The 21125-nt window shown below is 30.4% G+C and overlaps 1 protein-coding gene across 23 annotated transcripts; it reads left to right on the top strand.

The window, feature by feature from the left end:
* Positions 1–6999: 6999 nt before the first annotated feature.
* Positions 7000–17088, top strand: LOC112324295 (uncharacterized). 23 transcript variants are annotated; one of them, XR_008057370.1, is made up of 7 exons: positions 7006–8485; positions 8969–9023; positions 9154–9281; positions 9405–9497; positions 9729–9851; positions 10383–10498; positions 10744–10972. XR_008057370.1 is itself a non-coding variant. In XM_024586211.2 (5 exons), exons 2-5 carry the CDS (start codon positions 8971–8973, stop codon positions 11288–11290), a joined length of 405 nt encoding a protein of 134 aa, XP_024441979.1. In that variant the 5' UTR covers positions 7000–8485; positions 8969–8970; the 3' UTR covers positions 11291–11331. The 23 variants fall into 23 exon arrangements, 8 of the variants coding, with proteins under 8 accessions (XP_024441979.1, XP_024441976.1, XP_052303274.1 ...); XR_008057372.1 differs by having other exon boundaries at positions 7007–8485; positions 10383–10479; positions 10744–11331; XR_002978057.2 differs by lacking the exons at positions 9729–9851; positions 10744–10972 and adding an exon at positions 11096–11331 and having other exon boundaries at positions 7009–8485; positions 9127–9281.
* The last annotated feature ends 4037 nt before the right edge of the window (positions 17089–21125 follow it).

Raw genomic sequence — 21125 nt, forward strand, 5'->3', positions numbered from 1 at the left:
GAGTTTTTTGGAAACTATAAGATGAATATTAATGAAAAATTAAATTATAAAGGCTGGAGATGAAAATTATTGAATCTGTAGGGGTCAGGATATAGTTTACCAGACAATATGTAGAAATGTGGCGGTATGGTCCTTGGGTGAAAACGGTTTGGAATCAGGGTTAAGTTGGGTTACAAGATACTATTTATTTTGTTTTAAAAATATTTTAAAAAAATTAAAAAAAAATATTTTAAATTAATATTTTTTAATATTTTAAAATTATTTTAATGTGATCATCTCAAATATAATTTTAAAAACATAAAAAATATATATTATTTTAATATATTTATAAAAAATATTTTAAAAAATAACTATTAAGGTATTTTTAAAATATAAATAGAGAGTGTGTGGGTGATGGAGTGTTTCCTAGAGCAGTGAAGGAAGTGAATTTTCACGAATGATAGTATGCCATTAGTTTGAAATTTACAAGGTTCTTCAATTTTTGGGAGTTTGATTTAACGAAGAAAGAGGATAAGTGTTCAATTTTAGTGACTGTTTAGTTTTGAAGTTGCAATTATGTTTTCTAGTAAAAGGTATTGAAGTTGCAAATATAACCACGTAAAAACTATAGTTTTTATATATGATTAAAGTTTTGATTCCGTAAATGATTAAAGTTTTGAGTCGGTAAATAACTTATCTTATTGAATTGTTAAATGAATAAATAAGTAAAGATTAATTATCATTTTTTTATTAAAATAACTTTTTTTATTTTTTTTTTAATTCCTTGTTTTTAACTCGATCTGGTTAGATTGAATCAAAGATTGAATCAACTAAATAACATGTTTAGCCGCTAAGTCACTCATGAATGCCTAGATTATTGACAAAAATAATTCAAGTTAAAAATCAATCCAACCAAGTTTTTAATTGCAATTTTACTTGATAAACTTATCAAGACATGTTCAAACAAAATAGTAGATGCAAGAGTTAGAAAAATGTTGCGTCTTATTAAAAATATCTTGACATTTTTTTCCTCTTTTTTAGGAAGAATAGAACAAAATGTCTCAGTTTTTATGAATATTCTTATTTATTTAGTTTGTTATATATATATATATATACACACACCATTTGATTTCCATAAACTCATAATGTTCATAAACATTAAACTAATTTTACCCATACAAAGATTTGACCAGTACAAAGTAGTTAAATTCTTTCTCCATCATCAAGATATCTTATTAATAAAAATTAAGTTTTTTGGGACTTTCACCTAGCATTTTTGTTGTTCATAAATCACTGTGAATTGAAAGAATGATTTTTTCTAAATTTTTAATTTGATCTTTAAACTTTTTCTTTGCACAATTAAGTCATTTTGAATATAAATTAGGACCTAATTCCATATTTTCTTAGAAGGAAGGGTTGGATTAAAAGACATAGAACTAAAGTGCAAAGGAAGGGTATAATAGATGACATCTTAGAATTTTGATTGAAAAGTTTTAGTTAATCAATCCCTTTAATTTTCTGAAATTCAATTTTAGTATCAAACTTTGTTTCTCTTGTTTTTTACTCTTTTTTTATTAGAGGAGAGAGAGACTCTTTAAATTCCTGCGTGGGAAGAGAATTTCATTATTATCAACAACACAAACCATAAAAATGATTAATTTTTGTATTATTGAGTTTCATTTCACCTTCTCCATGCTAGAGGAGGTAGACCTAACCGTAAGAATAATTTTTGGCTTAGGATTGATTATTGTTATTTTAGTTGTTTTTTGTGGTCATGATATGTTTATCAAGGTGTATAATGTATTTTCTGGGTGTTTTGGATCAAAATAATTTGAAAATGTGTTTATAATTGAAAAATCAAATCTCTGAATTTTTAGCGACCCCTAATCATTGAAATTTACATAAAGCAAACGACATGCCGTATGTTGTCTTTAAAAAAGAAAAACAAAAAAAAGACCCAAACCCATAGGCTAGGCTAGAATGCCCACACATTTGGGTTGTTTTGTTTTAATACTAAGGCCCACAAAGATAATCTCCTTTTTTTTGTTATTTTATGTGTGGTTTTAAAAAAATTGACAAAACAAATCATTGTACCCAATTAAATCTATTATCTGGGTAATAGGTTTAATATGTTAATCCACCGCATCTGGGGTATAATTTGTTTTTCTTTTTTTAATGCTTTTTTTGTCCCTCAATTTTTTTTTAAAAAATACAATTTCATCATTTGTTATCAATGATCTATTTTATTTATTTAACTTAAATCTAAAAGAATACAATTTCATCCTTTGTTGTTAATGATCTACCTTTATTATCCCGGCCCCACGTGCTTATTATATTTTTTTACTTTTAAAAAATATGTTGTTTCATACAAAGAAAATAGCATGCGCTTTATTATTATGTAATTGAATGAAAAAATAATTTCCGAGATAGAAATATTTATTAAATCCAATGACATGCATGACTTGTGTCAGGTATTTTCTTGGTTAACTTGAGCTCACTTTGTTTTTTTTAATCAAATGCTATTTTTACCGATTTCATCCTTTAACATTAAGTTAATTTGGAATTGAACTTTTTAATTTGTTTTTTTTAGGATTATTCCCGTGAATTTTGGAGGTCAACCCAAATGAACCAAAGTGAATCAAATGTTTTTCCATCTAAGTATTAAATTAAAATATCATTCAATTCATTGTTGATATTTATTTCTTTTTTAAGAAGACATGTCACAAATATTTGAACATTTGTTTTTTCTATTTTTAAAAACTTGCTCTAACTCCTGTTACAACATTATAGAGCGTGACTTCTTCACTCTAGCCATAAACACAGTTTACTATGAATTGCTAAAGTGAAACTATCTATTTACCCTTAAGTGGAAAAAAAGAAGCCTTAAGGTTAGGAGTGCTTTGGTATTTTCCACTAACCTATTGATCATTAAAAGATTGTTCGGGGGTGGCTAGGTCTTTTTTATTTTTTTTGCATATTAAAAATACTATTGTACCCCTGAAGTCAACAAAACTTAGAATTGTTGACCAAGAACTTTTTTAACTTTCCATAAACTTTCAAAGTGTAAAAATATTTCTTTACCCTTGGGATCAAAAAATTATATGGACAAGGGTTTGTTTGGTTTTCCATTATTCATGCACAGTAAAAGTATGTTTGTGTCCTTAGATATGATATAAAAAAAATAGGTTTGCATTTAGACGTATTTTTTGTACTTTCACATGAAATTTTTTTATATATAATTACTAGGGTCATTGGAGTGTTTTGGTATTTTCACATTTATCTTTTAATTTTTTTAATTATAAAAGTTGTTAACGCATGCTGGGCATATACTGATGAGTGAGTGACATCTGTTTTATTTAAGCGATACGTGTGATGTCACCTAGTGGCCAAACTTGACCTTTTATCATCTCCTTGAATGTGTCACCGTATCCTCTTCTACGTGGTGTGACATGTGACGACGTATAGTGGTCAGATTGGCGATTGTTTCTTTTCCCCCCCTTTTTTTTCTATCTCCTACCAGGTAAAATGCATGATTTTCCTTTTTTTTTCAATTTCAATCCTTATTTTTTTAATTTCTTATTTCGTTCTTATTCCTCTTATATAAGTTTTTTTTCTTCTTAAATTAGTTTTTCAATTACAATTTCTTATACGTTTTGTTTTTTATTTCATTCCTTATTCTTTTGATTTTTTTTCTTTCAATTTTATCATTTAATCAAAGTTTTTGTTATTTTTTTTTTCAATTTGACTCTCATTCTTTTTATTTATTTTTTCTTTTGTTAAAGCTATTTTTCAATTCAATGTAACCCTCCAATTGAAATTATTCGTTTACTCTTTGATTAATTTTCTTTTATTTTCACCTTTATTTTGTTAGATCCTTTTGTGTGATTGAGTTTTTTTTTCTAGTTTCATCTTTCAACATTTGATTTATTAAGAATTTAGTTTTATATGATAATATCATTCTGCATTAGTTTTTTTTTAAATACTAGTTTTTTTATTTTCTTTAATTTATTTTCTATAGGTATATTCTGGTCTCATGGCCTACACCACGAGTTTTTCATGTCTTTTTAGAATATATATTTTTTTTAAAAAAAATTATTTTGTTTGTGTTTGATTTGTCAAGATATTATTGTAATTCATCTATATTTTTTTGTTTTATATAAATGAAATTTATTTTTTAAAATAAAAAATATTATTTTTTAAATAATATTTCTGATGTGTTCGGTCTTGTGTTATATTTTTTAGAGTGTGAGTGTATTCAGTCGGTTTCATTTATGTTTATCTTTTAGGTCACGAGTTTTTTACGGTGTGGATTTATCTTTTATTGATTTAAATAAATAAGTTCAGTGAATACATTCAAGTGAATATCTTATTTTGTGTGATTGAATATCTTGATCTACATTTATCTCTCAATTGTTTTGATTTCTCTTTGATTATTATTAATGATTTTATTTTCATTTATTTATGTAGATGATTATCGATTTATTTAATTAGATACTTACATGGATCTCTTGATTTACACTTTGAGATTTTTATGTAAAAAAACACATCAAAGTAGCATGCATATCTTGTATTTTTTTTTAGGGGGAATTATAACCTCCAGCGAAGCGCGAGTTAGATAATTAGTATATCTATATATCATGTTTTGTTCTATTTTTTATTGTTATTTAAAAAGTTGGGTTTCTAGTTTCATCTATTTTTATATAGTTAAGATGTTATAATAACAAATAAATAAAAGATTTAGTCTATAGTTACCGTGATTTAGCCAATTTAGCTAACAAGTGTTTCTAAAATGAAGTATGATACTTATGGCTTGGTTAATGGGGAAAAAAATCTAATCATGTCAAATACAACCTGTACCAAAAAGTTTTGGAAGACGAATTTAGAAAAGGATTTGCTTAACATAAAATGCATTTCAAATACTATTAAATATAAACAATTATTTTAATGTATTTTTATATAAAAAATTATTTTAAAAAATAATAATTATTACACTTTTAAATAACCTAGCTATACACTTTGTTATAAATATAAAATTTATGACATAATTAAATCCATATTATGTCGCAGTAAATTACAATGATAACATTATATGTTATATAGATGAAGTTGGAAAATTACAAATAGAAAATGACAGTATAGATGGCAAAGCTAAGCCAAAAACCATGCTTAGCCCCACCACGAAAGCCATCGACACCACCAAAATGCACTGCTTCTTTTCACATTTTCTGGCTCGTCTGGTTTAAATCTCTGAGCAGCAACGCTATGCTCCTCCACACCCAGTCGCCTAATGCCAATGGCTGATATTGTTCTCACTTATTATCCATGAGGTGCCATAAGAAGGGGCCCATGAGCCGAGGTTAATAGGCATCTCAGCCCAGCTAAAATCTTTTAACTGAGCCCAATAGTGTCTCAGCCACCAGCCCACAGAAACATAAAACTCGATGGAAAGTTAATAATTTATTCATTTTGTGATATTTCCTTTTATATCAGCAAAATAACACCATCTTTTGAAGAAAAGCAGCATGAGACTTCATAGGGAAAAACTGAAGAAAATATCAGCACAATAACACAAAACATTATTATTTGCTCATGTGGTGGGATAATGGTAGTGAGCCAGGGTTCAAGTTCCCAATCGCTCAGCCTCATAATGCTATATACCTCCATTGCAACCCCATCTCACAAATAAAAAACGAGATGATCAAGTATCGTATCTCAAGCATTTAATTCAAAGCACCAGTTTGATTTTACGTTTCAAATAAAAAACGAGACTTCATAGGGGAAAAAATGAAGAAACACAACTTTATTATTTATTTGCTCATGTGGTGGTATTATGCGCCGTGAGATAGGGTTCAAGTTTCCAATCGCTATCAAGTGTCGTATCTCAAGCATTTTTATTCTTTCAAATTCATTTTTATCATAACATACATATCAAAACAATTTAAAAACAAAAAAAAATTAATTTTTAAAATTAATTAAATTTTAAAACCCAGCCAAGCACTTGAATTTTCAAAATAGATGTAAACACCGTGTCACACTGACTAAAAATTTGTTTATTTTTATATTTTAAAAATATATTTTTTAAAATTAATAAATTATGCACGCAAATCTTATGCAACATGCATAAAAAATTGAGTGAGTAGTTCTGGCTTGTACATGAGCTTTAATTTGGAAATTTTTTTATATCAGCAAAAAGGGTTTATATCTTAAAAAATACCGTATAAGTTAATAAACAATGAATTAGTTGAATAAACAGTTCAGCCAAATTAATCATATTAATTATATCTATTTGTGTGTGTATAGAGTATCATTTTTTAAAAAAATATTTTGATTTACATGAGAGTTTTCATGCATGAATCCATACACAATCACCAAATTTCAGTGTCACATTTTCTCACTAAATAGATTCTACATAGAAATAAGATAAAGAAACGATGTTTATATTTAATGGATCTTGCAATATATCAAAAATAAAATATTGCAATACAGTACTATCAAAACAATACACTTCGATAATATCAGCAAATATATATGTCAGCAATTATTTAAATTGAACGAACAGCATAACCGAAGCTTAATGACTGGTTAATTAATTATTTGTATGCGATTTGTAGATAACACGTACACTTTTATTTTTCCTAAATGATCTCTAGAGTTGGATGCTTCCTTTTGCGTGTTCGGAAGCATCGAATTCTAATACAAGTCCAGTGTGCTTGTCCTTGAAAGGACTTGGTTACAAAAATAACTGTCCCAATCATGTACAATATTCTACTAATGCTCGTTAGCGCTTTACTATAAGAAAACTTTAGTTTTCTTATAAGAACTTTACATAAGAAATTTTCTTATAAAAACTTTACATAAGAAAACCAAGAAAACTAAAGTTTTCTTATAAAAACTTTACTATAACTTTACTACTTTTCTTTAAGAAAACAACAGGAATATTCTACTAATGCTCGTTAGCGCTTTACTATACACGAAACACCTTGCATCTAAGCGCGCCATTATAAATAAGAGGTATACACGAGCCACACAGCACACAAAATCTGAGTCCTCTCCAAGTGTTTCTTAATTTTGTTCAATTGGTCTTGATAATTAAATTAATGGCGAGATTCTCAAAGGTGCTTAGGAAGACTGATATTAAGAAGAGACTCTCAGTGCCGACCGGGTTTCTCAGCTCTCTTCCATCTTTTAATGCTGGTGGTCATGCTGTAGATTTTCAAGCTGTAGATGGAAGTGGCCGTGTTTGGACCTTCAGATGCTCAATTCGCAGGAATGGACATCCAAAACCAGTTTTTTCAAAGGGTTGGCTCGCTTATGTTCATAGCAAGAGCCTTAAAGTTGGTGACAAGGTCCAGTTTTTAAAGGAGAAAAACGACGCTGGCGCCAAAATGCATGCTTACGAGATTCGGGCTGAGAAAGAAATCAAGATATTTGGTGCTGTTTTCGGATATGCACCCATAATATAGCCCCGTTTCCGTGCATTAATTAGGGCTAATAAGAGTAGTCTGCTTCTGACTCGGCATGACTACATAGCTATGCTGTTGTTTTGCTTGTTCTTGTAACGTTCTCTACATCTTACCGCTGTTTCTATATTTCGGTGTTGTCAACTTGTGTTATTATCAAAGTAAATAAATTTTCAATTTGTTCGTGTCAAACAGTGTGATTGTGAGGCATTTTACTCTGTCTCAAACGGTGATTCAAGCTCCATTTCTAATTTCTTCTTTTCGCAAGAGGGCACGACTTCTTTTGTTCGTTTTTGTTTTACTCCATGTTCAGTTCTCCCCTTAATTTCTTTTTCTAAACCAAGCCGATAGATGACAGAGGAGACGATGCACCGAGCAGGCAGAAGAAAAATGAGAGAAGGGTGCTGCAACGGAGAAAGACTACAACGGAGGCAACGGCACCATCACCAACAAGCGAGTTTCTCACCGATTAGGAGGTGGCCAATCAGTCAACGTCACTTTAAATCAGCATCACCACCAGCAGAATCAGGAGGTCTGTCACCACTGGAGAGCTGGAAAGTGCAATGGATTCCCATGTCCGTCTCTCCACCGTGAACTTCCAGCACCGCCGCCGCATGCGTCTGTGAACGAGGGAGGTGGGGGAGGAGCGAAGAGAGGGTTTATCGGGAATGATTCGTCGTCGTTCTCTTGGAGGGGGTAGTAATAGTAATTATTGTATTAGTTGGGAGCACTTTGGGCATAAAGATTATACTACAGGGGTAAAAAGGGAAAGTGCGGAGAAAGCGTGTACTAACTGGGTACAAGGGAATTGAGATTTTGGTGATAATTGTCAGTGCAATATTTGCTTTCTTGGGAGCTTAGGTGATTGGTTGACTCAATGTGATTCTTTAGTGTTTTGTGTAATGGGTTTTTGTGGGTTTTGGATTTGGTGATTGATTTAGGGGGTTTTGATGTGAGCCGTGATGCATTGTAATCTGGGGCTGATAAGCTTTATACAGAGAGTAAAGATGAGACTGTTAAGAGTTTGGGGTTTCCAGTCTGGACAGGTTTGAGTTTTACTCTTTTCAGCTGGGATTTTAGCTAATATTTTCAGTTGACATTGAAATTTATGACTGTGATTGAATTGTAATGTGCTGTTGATTTGAGCACTGGTGTTTCAAATTGATGTCTCTAATGTTTGTATTGGATCAATTATCCAATTTCTGTTAAAGCTAAGACTATGATTATATTGAGATATTTAAAAGCAAGATGCTAGCGGGGAGTTGCTTCAAGCTTCAATATTTTCTTTTCTGTAGTTTTTCCTTGCGCATACTGCAATTTCAATTAGATATTTGCTTGAGAGAAGAAAGTTATTTTTATCTACTGCTTTTTAAGACTATGATTTTGTTGGCCTTCCAAATGTTGTCAAGGTTAGGCAAGCCTTTCTCATTGTTTTTTTATCACTCCAAACCCAATTTGTAGCAATGCTTAGAACAAATTTACCTCCATGGGAGTGGCTCTGACACAGTTTTTTTTTTTTTTTTTTGCAGGCATGGAGTACACAGGTGTATGCTTTGTTCGTGGGTAATTACTTGTTATTTGCCGGTGCGCAAGTGATCTTTTTCTTTCATGGGCTTGTATTATCCTTAAAAGTTCTATTGATTCTCATGTTCTCGTATCGAGACCTATTATCTCATTTCTGCATCAGTTTGTTTCCTTTGGTGCAAGGAAGCAGGGACATTAATAATTCAAAGCAGGGTCATTTTTTGTGGTGGTAGGAGAGTTTGTGATGAAACTCGTCAGGGAAGAATATTGATGCAGAGGCAATATACATCGAATTTAGTTGACAGCGAGGCGCTTGAGGTGAAACTTTTTCTTTTTTTTCCCGCATGGTCTTTTTCATCGTTTTCCTTTTTTTTTTTTGCTTGATTGTAATTTTAACATGAGACATTTATGTTGTTCTGCCTCCTTTTGTAATTTGTGCAGGCAAGATGGTACTGCTCAATTCTCAAATTTCAGCTCTATCTTGCGGTGATTTTAGTGTTCCATCTCTTTTGGGAATTCTTTGAAGGCAAAACGGTACAACTCTATTGCCAGTTTTCCAGCTTCACTTTGCTTTAATTTCACTGTTGTTTGTGCTTGGATTTTTACCAGTAGCTGATGATTCAGGAAAAACGATGTGTGTGTGTGTTTCAATCATCACTAAACAGCATGTTTATTAAGTGCTAAGATTGCTCAAACTTCTACTACAACGTTACGCTTCCACTTTCCTTTTCAATATGCATTTTGATCCCCTTCCCCTGTTGGCAGCCTACACATAATACGATAATGTTTATTAAGCCCGCTGTTACCTTATGAATACGATAATGGTGCTTTTCTTTACCTTGGCCGCATTCTTTACCAGAGTTCCACTTGTTAGGATTGTCAATTGAGGTGAGTTTAACTAAAATTTCTTGCTTTGCATACCATGTTTTAAATTTTTCTTATGACATAAAATTAGTCCAGAATATTACTGGTGCAGAATCATGCTTGGATTTGGTTGCAAAATATCAGACTGTTAACGATGTTGTCTGTTAATGGCCACTAAGAGGATCATTTTTCATAGAGTAGGTTAAGATTTTTTTCAGCTAAAGGGAATTATGGGAGATGTGTAATTTACAATTTTCATATTCTAAATCATATTTGAAGCAAAAGTATCAATTGAAATATATTATTACTGCACGAGCCACAAAATCACTAAAATATGAAATCTTAATTGATAAAAACCTTAAATGTTTTTCTTTGCATTACTAACTTATTCATCTTTTAATGTCAGAACAATGTTTTGGATCTCTTAAAACATGCACTACCAGATACCTTTTAGTTTTGGAAGAAAAAAAATTCGCTGTGAAATTTTCTTCAACTCTTTCTTGCTTTCCGCTTGACGATCAAGTACTCACTTCCTCTCTCTCCCTGCTTTACTAGTTTGGTGCCAGACCAGTGGTGTCTTAAGCCATGGTATCATTCATCCCATAGCCATCTTTATATTGCGTACATGCACGCTTCTTGTGGAAACTCTCAGGTACAGTTATCATCCATAGGTGAGTACTTTCCGTAGTCTACCAGATGCTCACACACTGCCATGGACACTTGTCTCTACCCCCACAGTAATTAGCCAAAAACTTGTCATTTTAGTTTTGTCTTTTGATCTTTCAAAATCAACTGTGTAAATTAGCATGAAAGAGCATTTTCAGTCCATAAGTTGAATTATACAAATAGCAATGTCTTTTATACAGTCTCTTGTTTTGGTGACAATAATAATCCTTGAGGTATTTATGTTTTTCAGGAGCTAAAAATTCCCTCCCATTTTAAGGTCCTTTTTGGCTGAGCATGTGGACCTTCCTTACAAAGGCTATATATATGCCTTTTATTCCTTTTGGTATTCATTATCGTATGCTATTTTGCACTCGAAGGGAAATTAGGCTCCTACACATTTGCGTTGACGATTCAAACCATGATTTTTAGATTCATTTTCCTACATTTTTCACCTATATAGAGACCATTGATTCATGCTATGGCTGCGCGGGCACCAACACTAGTTAGTTAACAAAAATCTAAAAGAGCTCGGAGTGTGGCTTTTACCTGGATTCAAACAGTAATTTCAACCTTTCAGTTTCTCATTTTGCTTTTTATTGCAGATTCAATCTCTCATCCTTTGCTCTCTTTTTTCTCCGTATATGTGGCTTCTCCTCTACCGCATCCCCACTTCTCTTTACCTCAGATCGCCTTTTTCAATTCATCTCCTTCTTTTTGTAAACCAGATCAGTGGAAGAGAGAATAAGCACAAAGTTGTGGAGAGAATGATGAGGTCAATGGTATTTTTAAATCATTAACAATAATTTTATTTGCCGATCCATGAGATCCTGATCATCTACCACAGCCTATGACTGCAAAAATATTGTTTAGATCTGATTGGATTGCCATAGGACCTGGTGTCAATTCAAATTATATGTTTGTTTAATTTAATTATATGATAAGCATGTAAATATCATAAACATAAAATCAAACGGAAAATTACAAATAGAAAATGACAGTATGTGAGTATAGATGGCAAAGCTTAGGAAAAACCATGCGTAGCCCCACCATGAAAGCCATCGACAACACCAAAATGCACTACTTCATTCACATTTTCTGGCTCGCCTGGTTTAAATCTCTGAGCAGCAACGCTTTGCTCCTCCACACCCAGCTGGTTTAAATCGCCTAATGCCAATTGCTGATATTCTTCACTTATTATCCCATGAGGTGGCATAAGAAGGGGGACATGAGCCGAGGTTATTAGGCATCTCAGCCCAGTGAGAAATAATAAGACGAAGCTAAATTCTCTTAACTAGGCCCAATAGTGTCTCAGCCACCAGCCCACAGAAACATAAAACTCGATGTAAAGGTAATGATTTATTCATTTTGTGATATTTCCTTTTATATCAGCAAAATAACACCATCTTTTGAAGAAAAGCAGCATGAGACTTCATCAGGAAATACAAAAATGAAAAACACAACTTTATTATTTGCTCAAACTTTTTTTTTTAATTTCATGCAACCATCTCTGGACACTCAAACAATTTTTTTATTTTTATTTTGTGTCATGCATTATAGAGATATTTAAAAGTATAATTATGATTTTTTAAAAAAAATTATTTTTTACTCATAAATATATTAAAATAATATATTTTTTTATTTTTTTAAAATTATTTTAACATTAATACATTAAAATAATATGAAAACATTAAAAAATTATTAATTTAAAATAAAAAATTTAAATTTTATCAATAACACTTTTAAAACATAAAAATTAAAATGCAAAAACAATAAGCATTTTGGCCGTGTTTGTTTTCCGGAAAGTAGTTTCCGGGAAACTACTTTCCAAACTTTTCTATGTTTGTTTGCCATTAGAAAAGTTGGTTAACGAAAAACACTTTCCGACCAACAAAAAACACTTTCTAGTCAAAGGAAAATTTAGCTTGGTTTCTAAGAAAATGTTTTCCTTTTATTTTGAGCGGAAAACACTTTCCGGAAGTTATGAAAAATTTAGAAATGTTATTATTTGTTGATTATATCAAATTTGATCCTCAAACTTTTGATTGCTATATATATTTTGTTTTGAATATTTGTTTTTCAATTTCATCCCTTATAATTTAATTTTTATATTAATTTTGGTCCTCAATTATATTTTTCAATAAGTGTTTTTCCTTATAAAATTAAACTTAAAAAACAACTAGCATATTTTTTGTGAAATTATATAAACAAAATTTAAACTAAATTGTTAAGAAACACTTATTGATACACTTAGAATTCATTAATATCAAATTTATTGTTGTCGATAATTAATTATTTTTTAAAAAAAAATATTTTAATATATTTTTAGATAAAGAATTATTTTAAAAAATAACTGTTATTATACTCTCAAATGCCCCCAGTCATACACTTCAGTATTCATATGGCATAATTAAATTTATATTATGTGGCAATAAATTAGAATGATAGAATGATAACATTATACTGTTATATAAGAGTTTTTGCAGCATGAAGTTGGAAAATTACAAATCGAAAATGACAGTATGTCTCATAGATGGCAAAACTTAACAAAAACCATGCTTGGCCCCACCACGAAAGCCATCGACAACACCAAAATGCACTGCTTCATTCACATTTTCTGGCTCGCCTGGTTTGAACCTCTGAGCTGCAACGCTATGCGATAAAATTGAATGAATTAAATTAAATATTAAAAGATAAAATTTTAAAAAATAAAAATAAAAAAATAAGAACAAAAAATATATTAAAAAAAAATGCAATAAAATTAGAAGGGATGAAATTACAAATAAAATTAAGAAATGTATAAAACACAAAAATATAGCAATCAAAAGTAAAGGGACAAAACTGGATAAAAAAATCAAATTAAATAAAATGCTCACGGATGAAGTTGGAAAAAAAGTTAAACTTAAAAAAGAATTAAAAACCAAATAAATAGTAATTAAAAGAATAAGGGCCAATATTGATAAAATTACAAACTGGGAGACACAATTATTTTTTGAAAGGTCATATGCAAATTCCTAGGCACTGAGAGAGAAAAGACAGAAGAAAGAAAAAACTCCACCGCAACCTAAATTGATCTTCTTCGTGAGGATGCACCACATTACTGGAAAGAGGATGACTTTCTACTCGCAATGCCACTGTAGAAGTAGGATTTTGGTAGCTAGATGGGTTTTCATGCCCCATCTGAATGGCATGGGGTTCATCATGCGCTGACATGTGCATTACACATGTAAACAATTTTTTTATAATAATATTTAATATTTTAAAATTACCAAACAACCCCTAATCAAATTATAAAATAACAATATAATTAGACATGAAAAGGTTAAGATACTCTTGAAATTAACCTAGTTTTTTTTCGGATTCCAATGTTAATTTTACTGTTTCATTATTTTATAAAAAGAAAAAGATGGAGAAGTCCCTTATGCAAGTCCATTTTTTCTCTCCCAAGGGATATGATTATAACTTCACTGTGTATTTTTTTTGAAAAGACTAAAAGATCCTCTACAAAAGACTAAAAAGTTTTTTTTTTTTTCCTTGTAACTATAATAATAAAAAATGTTCAGAAGAATTTATTCCAAATCAAATTTGCAAGATAATTGTACCCCAATTGCACACACGTGTAATCAATTTTTCTTTCGAGGGTCAAAATATAATTATAATGCTGCAATGAATAGGAAGATGTTTCTAAAAGATACAGAAAATCACTTATGCCTTTTAATATTTTTTTCAATTGAATTCCTATAGATCAAGATATGTTTTTTTAAATAGTTAATGGAACGAAGCATTATAAAATTATAAGATTACGGATATATATTATGATTTGTATTTGATTGTATTTCTTTTTATTATTTAAGAAACTACCAACTCCTTCAACTTTTCCATGTAGAGTTGTTGATTTCAAGTTTGAAAACTTTAAAACAAATACTGGAAATATTTTTCATTTCCTTTACATGAAATTTTTTTGAAAACAATTCATTTTAAAAAAATAAAATTCATATCATGCAAAACCCTCCGTTCCCATTTATCCAAACACAAGCAATTCATAGCATTTACAAGGATGAAATGGTTTCGCGTATCATTGACTCGGATATATCATGTTCTATTTTAAATTGTTCTTCGACATAGATAAAATCATAGAACAGTTCTAAATCAAATCTCTTTAGGAAAAAAAATCCCTTAACTAATGTGAGCTTACATCAATCCTCTTACAAAACATTTGTTACTGACTTAGCCATGCACTTCGTACATGTATACGGATTCACATGCATCATTAATTGAAGTAAACACTCAAATTAACTCTGAACTAAAAGAGGCTGGGATTTTATGGTATTCCTCCTCACAAAATATTTTATTTATTAGAATGGTATTTTGTTTTGTTTTTTTAATTAATATTTAATTTTTTAATATTAGATTTGCTTATATTTAGTTATCACACTCTCATGACACGGATTTCAAATTTGACGGATTAACTTAGTTTGACAGATTAATTTAGTTGACTCAAATTCTTTTTCTTGATTAGTTTTTTTTTTCAGATTCATTTTTTAATATTGATTTGATTAAGAATTAAACTTCATGATTTGTCTTGTTTATTTTTCATTATATTATCATAATCTCTTGACACAAGAATAATGCTTAATGGATTAACCCAACTTAACTCGGGTTATATTTTGTATCTTTTATTTAATTGATTTTTTTTATTTTTATCATTTAATATTGGATCGATTAGGAATTGAGCTTCATAATTTATTTTGATTTGTTTTTTATGATAATATCTTGGTCTTAAGATCAAGGTCACGAGTTTTGGTATTCTAACCCTGGTTAAATCATGTTGTTTGTTTTATTTTCTTTCTAAGAGGCTATATTAGTTTTATTACTTGGGTCACGAGTCCTTCAATATTGGACTTGTATTTTATTAGGTTGTCTTTGTCTCATATTCAAATCGCGGGTTAACCTAATTGACTCATTTTTTCTCTCTATTTTTAAATGATTTTTTCCAATTTCATCAATTAATATTGTGTTTAATTGTGAATTAAGCTTTATGATTTGTTTTTTTTTTGTTTTACATTAAGTTATTCTGGTCTCATGGCTCGGTAATATATGCTTGACGGTTAACTCGGGTTAATTTGGTTTATTTTTTTGTCATTTTTTTTAATTATTTTTTTTACAAATTTCATCAACATTAGGTCCAACAAAGATGATTGAGAATCAAGTTTATAATTTGTTTTGACTTTCTCTTTATTGGGTCATCTCGGTCTCAAGACCAAAGTCATGGATTTGACAGGTTAACCCAGGTTAAGTCAAGTTATTTTTTTAAATTTTTTTATAAGGTTATCTCAGTCTAATGACTCAGGTCACGAGTTTGTTGGAGTGACTCAGGTTGTTTTTTATGTTCTTTTTTTAATCTTATCATTTAATATTAGGTTAGTTAGGAATTAAAATTTATAATTTGTTTTGATTTACTTTTTATGAGATTATCTCGGTCTTATGACCCGGGTTGGAAGTTTGACATGTTAACCCAGGTTTTTTAGGTCATTTTTTATTTGAGTTTTTTTTTTCAATTTCATCCTTTTAATATTAGGTCGATTGAGAATTGGGCTTAATAATTTATTTTGATTTGTTTTCTATAGGGTTATCATAGTCTCATAACTCGAGTTGTCCAAGGTCAATCTAATATGTTGTTATTTTAATATTAAAAAAAGATATTATCTTGAAATTTTATTTAGTTAAAATTTGTTTTTACAGATTGTATGAGTTGTTTTTGAACTAATAAAATCAATTGAGTTCATCGTGTAAACCCTCACATAATTTAATTTTTTTATATTAAAAAATTATTAATAACATTTAAATATTTTTTTTCTTGATTCATAACTCGAAGCAATCATATAGGGACCATTTGGGAACACGGTCCAACTCGTGTTCTCAAAAATTTTAAATTTTTTAATTTTAAATTAATATTTTTTGATGTTTTTAGATCATTTTAATTTTAATACATTGATATAAAAATAATTTTTTAAAAATAAAAAATATTATTTTTTTATATTTTTAAATAAATTTTTTTTAAAAAAACCAATCATGATCATTCTATAACAGACACCATAGCGTTCAGCAGTATTAATGGCTAGGCAACCACTCATGGTCCAGAGTGAACCTTAAAATTAATCTGCATTTTGGCAGTATTAACCACTCATGATTGTCAACCGCTGTTATGGAGAAAAATTCTGTCAAATGGAATGAGATTGATTGGCATCATAGAAAAGACAGGCGGTATTATTTTGACCATTTGATCATTTTTTTTGGCTCGTTCTTTTTTGTTTTAGAAAATCTTAGATAATCCACAAAATTTTGTTTTAGAAAATTTTGTAATTTGTGCAGGCAAGATGGTACTGCTCAATTGTCAATTTTCATCTCTATCTTGCGATGATTTTACTGTTCCATCTCCTTTGGGAATTCTTTGCAGGCAAAACGGTACAACTCTATTGCCAATTTGCCAGCTTCACTTTGCTTTAATTCCACTGTTGTCTGTGCCTGGATTTTTACCAGTAGCTGATGATTCAGGAAAAACGATTACTTCCATAAGGAAATCTTCAGATTTTGCTTCCTTTTGAGCTTTATATATATATATATGCTTTCATTTCAATCATCACTAAACGGCATGTTTATTAAGTGCTAAGATTGCTTAAACTTCTACTACAACGTTACGACTTCACCCAGCTATTTTGCATTTTCCTTTTCAATATGCATTTTGATCCCCTTCCCCTGTTGGCAGCCTTTCTTAAACCACTCAAGATTTCTCTTGCACTTGAAGGGAAATTCATTTGCGTTGACGATTCAAACCATGATTTTTAGATTCATTTTCCTACATTTTTCACCTATATATAGACCATTGATTCATGCTATGGGTGCGCGGGCACCGACAGTAGTTAATTAACAAAAATCTAAAAGAGCTCGGAGTGTGGCCTTTACCTGGATTCAAACAGTAATTTCAAGCTTTCAGTTTCTCATTTTGCTTTTTACTGCAGATTCAATGTCTCATCTTTCGCTCACTTTTTTCTCTGTATATGTGGCTTCTCCTCCACCGCATCCCCACCTTCTCTTGACCTCAGATCGCGTTTTTCAATTCATCTTTCTTTTTGTAAACCAGATCACTGTCAGAGAGAATAAGCAGAGAGTTGTGAAGAGAATGATGATAGTGCTGCCGATCGCTTCTGAATCTGTGATTTTCATTCTAGAAAAATATTAGAGATTGGAGGGTGTATATGACAGCGATTTATTTTGGAAATGTATTAAAATAATTATTTTATTATTTTTAAAACACATTAGAATAAGAACTTGGCAACTCAGTAAAAACGTGTTAATGTTGTTTTTTGTTAACATGTGGTTGGACCATAAATTTTAACGAGTCCCACAAACCAACCTGTGTTTCAAATATAACCATGTTCAATACTCATTGTGTAAAAAACATTATTATGTAAAACCCTTAATTCTCCCCTTCTCAATATTCATCCAAACACGAGTAGCTCATATCAGCATTTACAAAGATGAAGAGGTTAATTTCCAAAGAGTACGAATCATGGCGCATTTTGAGTTATTTCGTTAACAGGGATAAAATTCATAGAATAGGTCGGTCCATATCTAGTATATATCTTTAGGAAAAAGATCTCTTGAATAATGTTATCTTACAAAACTCTTGTTACTACTGACTTAGCCATACACTTTCATATATGTGTAGGTTTCATCTGACATCATTAAATCCATATTATTTCGCAAATTCACAATAAATTACAATGATAACATTATACAAGAGGTTTTGCAGCATGAAGTTGGAAATCACAAATCGAAAATGACAGTATGTGAATATAGATGGCAGAACTTAACAAAAAACCATGCTTAGCCCCACCACGAAAGCCATCGACAACACCAAAATGCACTGCTTCTTTCACATTTTCTGGCTCGCCTGGTTTAAATCTCTGAGCTGCAACGCTATGCTCCTCCACGACCAGTCGCCTAAAGCCAATTGCTGATATTGTTCTCACTTATTATCATTTATCCATGAGGTGGCATAAGAAGGGCCCATGAGCCGAGGTTAGGAGGCATCTCAGCCCAGCTAAAATCTTTTAACGGAGCCCAATAGTGTCTCAGCCACCAGCCCACAGAAACATAAAACTCGATGGAAAGTTAATGATTTATTCATTTGTGATATTTCCTTTTATATCAGCACAATAACACCATCTTTTGAAGAAAAGCAGCATGCGACTTCATAGGGAAAAAATGAAGAAAATATCAGCACAATAACACAAAACATTATTATTTGCTCATGTGGTGGGATAATGGTAGTGAGCATTGTAACCCCATCTAACAAATAAAGAACGAAATGATCAGGTATCGTATCTCAAGCATTTGATTCAAACCGCCAGTTTAGTATTGCGTTTCAAATTCTAGTTAGGCAAAATTTAAAATTTAATTTACTTAAAATTAATTTGTTTTTATATTTCTGTATCTTTTTGATTTGTTGATATAAAAAAATTAAAAAATATATTATTTTAATATATTTTAAAATTACAAACACTTTAAAAATTAAAACATTCAAAACACACATAATTCAAAACATTCAAACATTCTTTTATTTTATTTTATTTTATTTGGTGTCGTGCACAGCTGAAGCCGCTGCCCCTTTATATTCGGACAACGACAGTCTAGTCAAGTGGCCCGCGCAAGGCGAAATGAATTAACAGTATGAGAACTCTACATCTGGACCCCCTTGATAACGTCACTAGTAACAAGGGTCTTTAGACGGCAACTTGGCTTCACATGTGCATAGAGGGCCCCCTTTTCCGCTCTTAATTCTCACCCATTTATAAAGGAAAAAACAAGGGGACAGGGAGAGATGCGTATCGTCATCCTCGATGATCTTCCATGGATTTATTTATTTTTATTTTTATTTTTATTTTTATTTTATTGTTTGTGAGCATAATTTAACAGGAGCTACTGGCTAGCTTGTTTTGCTTCCCATCCTTCAATGGAAGGGACGTATAAATTAAATAGATATAATTGAACTAGATACATGATAGAAAAATAGGATTTTTTTTTTAGATTAACATGAATATCCGGACCAGCTTGTGCACCTCAACTAATTTTACAGACTCTGAAATTAACGATAAAAAAAAGGATTTTCGGTATAGAAAAAGGTGAGATAATTTGATTAAAAAAACTAATTTTTAAATACAATTTTATTAAAATTAAATCAGACGACAAATAATTTTATTATTAGCAACGAAGCTGTTATAAAATAGTTTTTTTAAAAAGTAATTTTTATAGAAAATAGATTATTACAAGGTGAATTATTTTTTAATATTTAAAAATATAATAAAAAATAAGTTGCAAAATCCAGTATTTAACTATGTTATTATAAAATAAACTATAAAATAATTTTTTAATTTTTTTAATATATATATATATATTCTACACTATATTTTTACATCCTTTAAGCATTAGCATTAGAAAATAAATATAAACACTTTATATCAAAACATAGTTATGCATGAATAATTAATCTGCTCTAACAATTTCAATTCTCGGCATCTCAGTCACACGAGTGGCTTGAGAATTTTTAAATACAGAAATGACAAAAGAAAAGGCTCCACAAAATTGCCATATAAACGCAGTTCAAAGTAAGTTTGCAAATGCAAATAATAGAATCAGAACTAGCTAGTCTTTTATTAAACTTAAATACGACACATAATCTATTTGTTATTAGATGCTTTGAAATCTTGATGAACTTGTAAAAGAAGTAGTTGAGCCTACGTGGAAGAAGAAGCTGACCCCCCCGAACAATGAAAAAAGTCTCGCCGCTCCAGTTGAGGCGGTGGTAGGCTTTTGACGTGATGTAATAGCCGACAGACATATCACGTACTTTCCTATGTAAGCTTCATTAGAGAAGCCAAATAAATAACTAAAAATAAAAAACTAATATTTTAATTTTTTTTTATTTGTTTTGCACACTCAAAGAAAAAAGCCAAATAAAATACCAAAATAGCTTTTTTCTCCCACAAATACTATTCCTACATATCTTTTTAAAGAGTCCAAACCAACAAAATGGGGCCACTAAAAAAATAAACCAATTAAATATAGCCATGTGAAAAAAAAAATAACATCAAATTTATTAAGAAATAATAAGATACTTGTTTCTTCCACTCCAATATAAATGGCTCTTTAAATGGCTTTTTTTCATTAGAATAGATATGGTAAAAAAAGTTATATTTATACTATTCAAAATATTATTTTATCAATTTAGTTTTTCAAAATAGCATTTTGCAGGAGATGTTCTAATAGTGATCTCAGCCGCCAGCCCACGAAATAGTATCTTTTTTTAAAAAAGAAAATTCTTTTGTTTTGCTTAAACCTAACTAAGCCAAGTTTTTGTTCAATTAGAACATGGAACTATCCAGTAAAGAATGAACTTGTCAACAGGCTTCGAAGAAAAGCACAATAACAAAATCTTTTGAAGAAAAGCAGCATGAGACTTCATAGGGAAAAAATGAAGAAACACAAAACTTTATTATTTGCTCATGTGGTGGGATAATGGTAGTGAGCTAGGGTTCAAGTTTCCAATCGCTCAGCCTCATAATGCTATATAAC

The sequence above is a fragment of the Populus trichocarpa genome, chromosome 15 (assembly GCF_000002775.5).
Source record: "Populus trichocarpa isolate Nisqually-1 chromosome 15, P.trichocarpa_v4.1, whole genome shotgun sequence".
NCBI lineage: Eukaryota > Viridiplantae > Streptophyta > Magnoliopsida > Malpighiales > Salicaceae > Populus > Populus trichocarpa.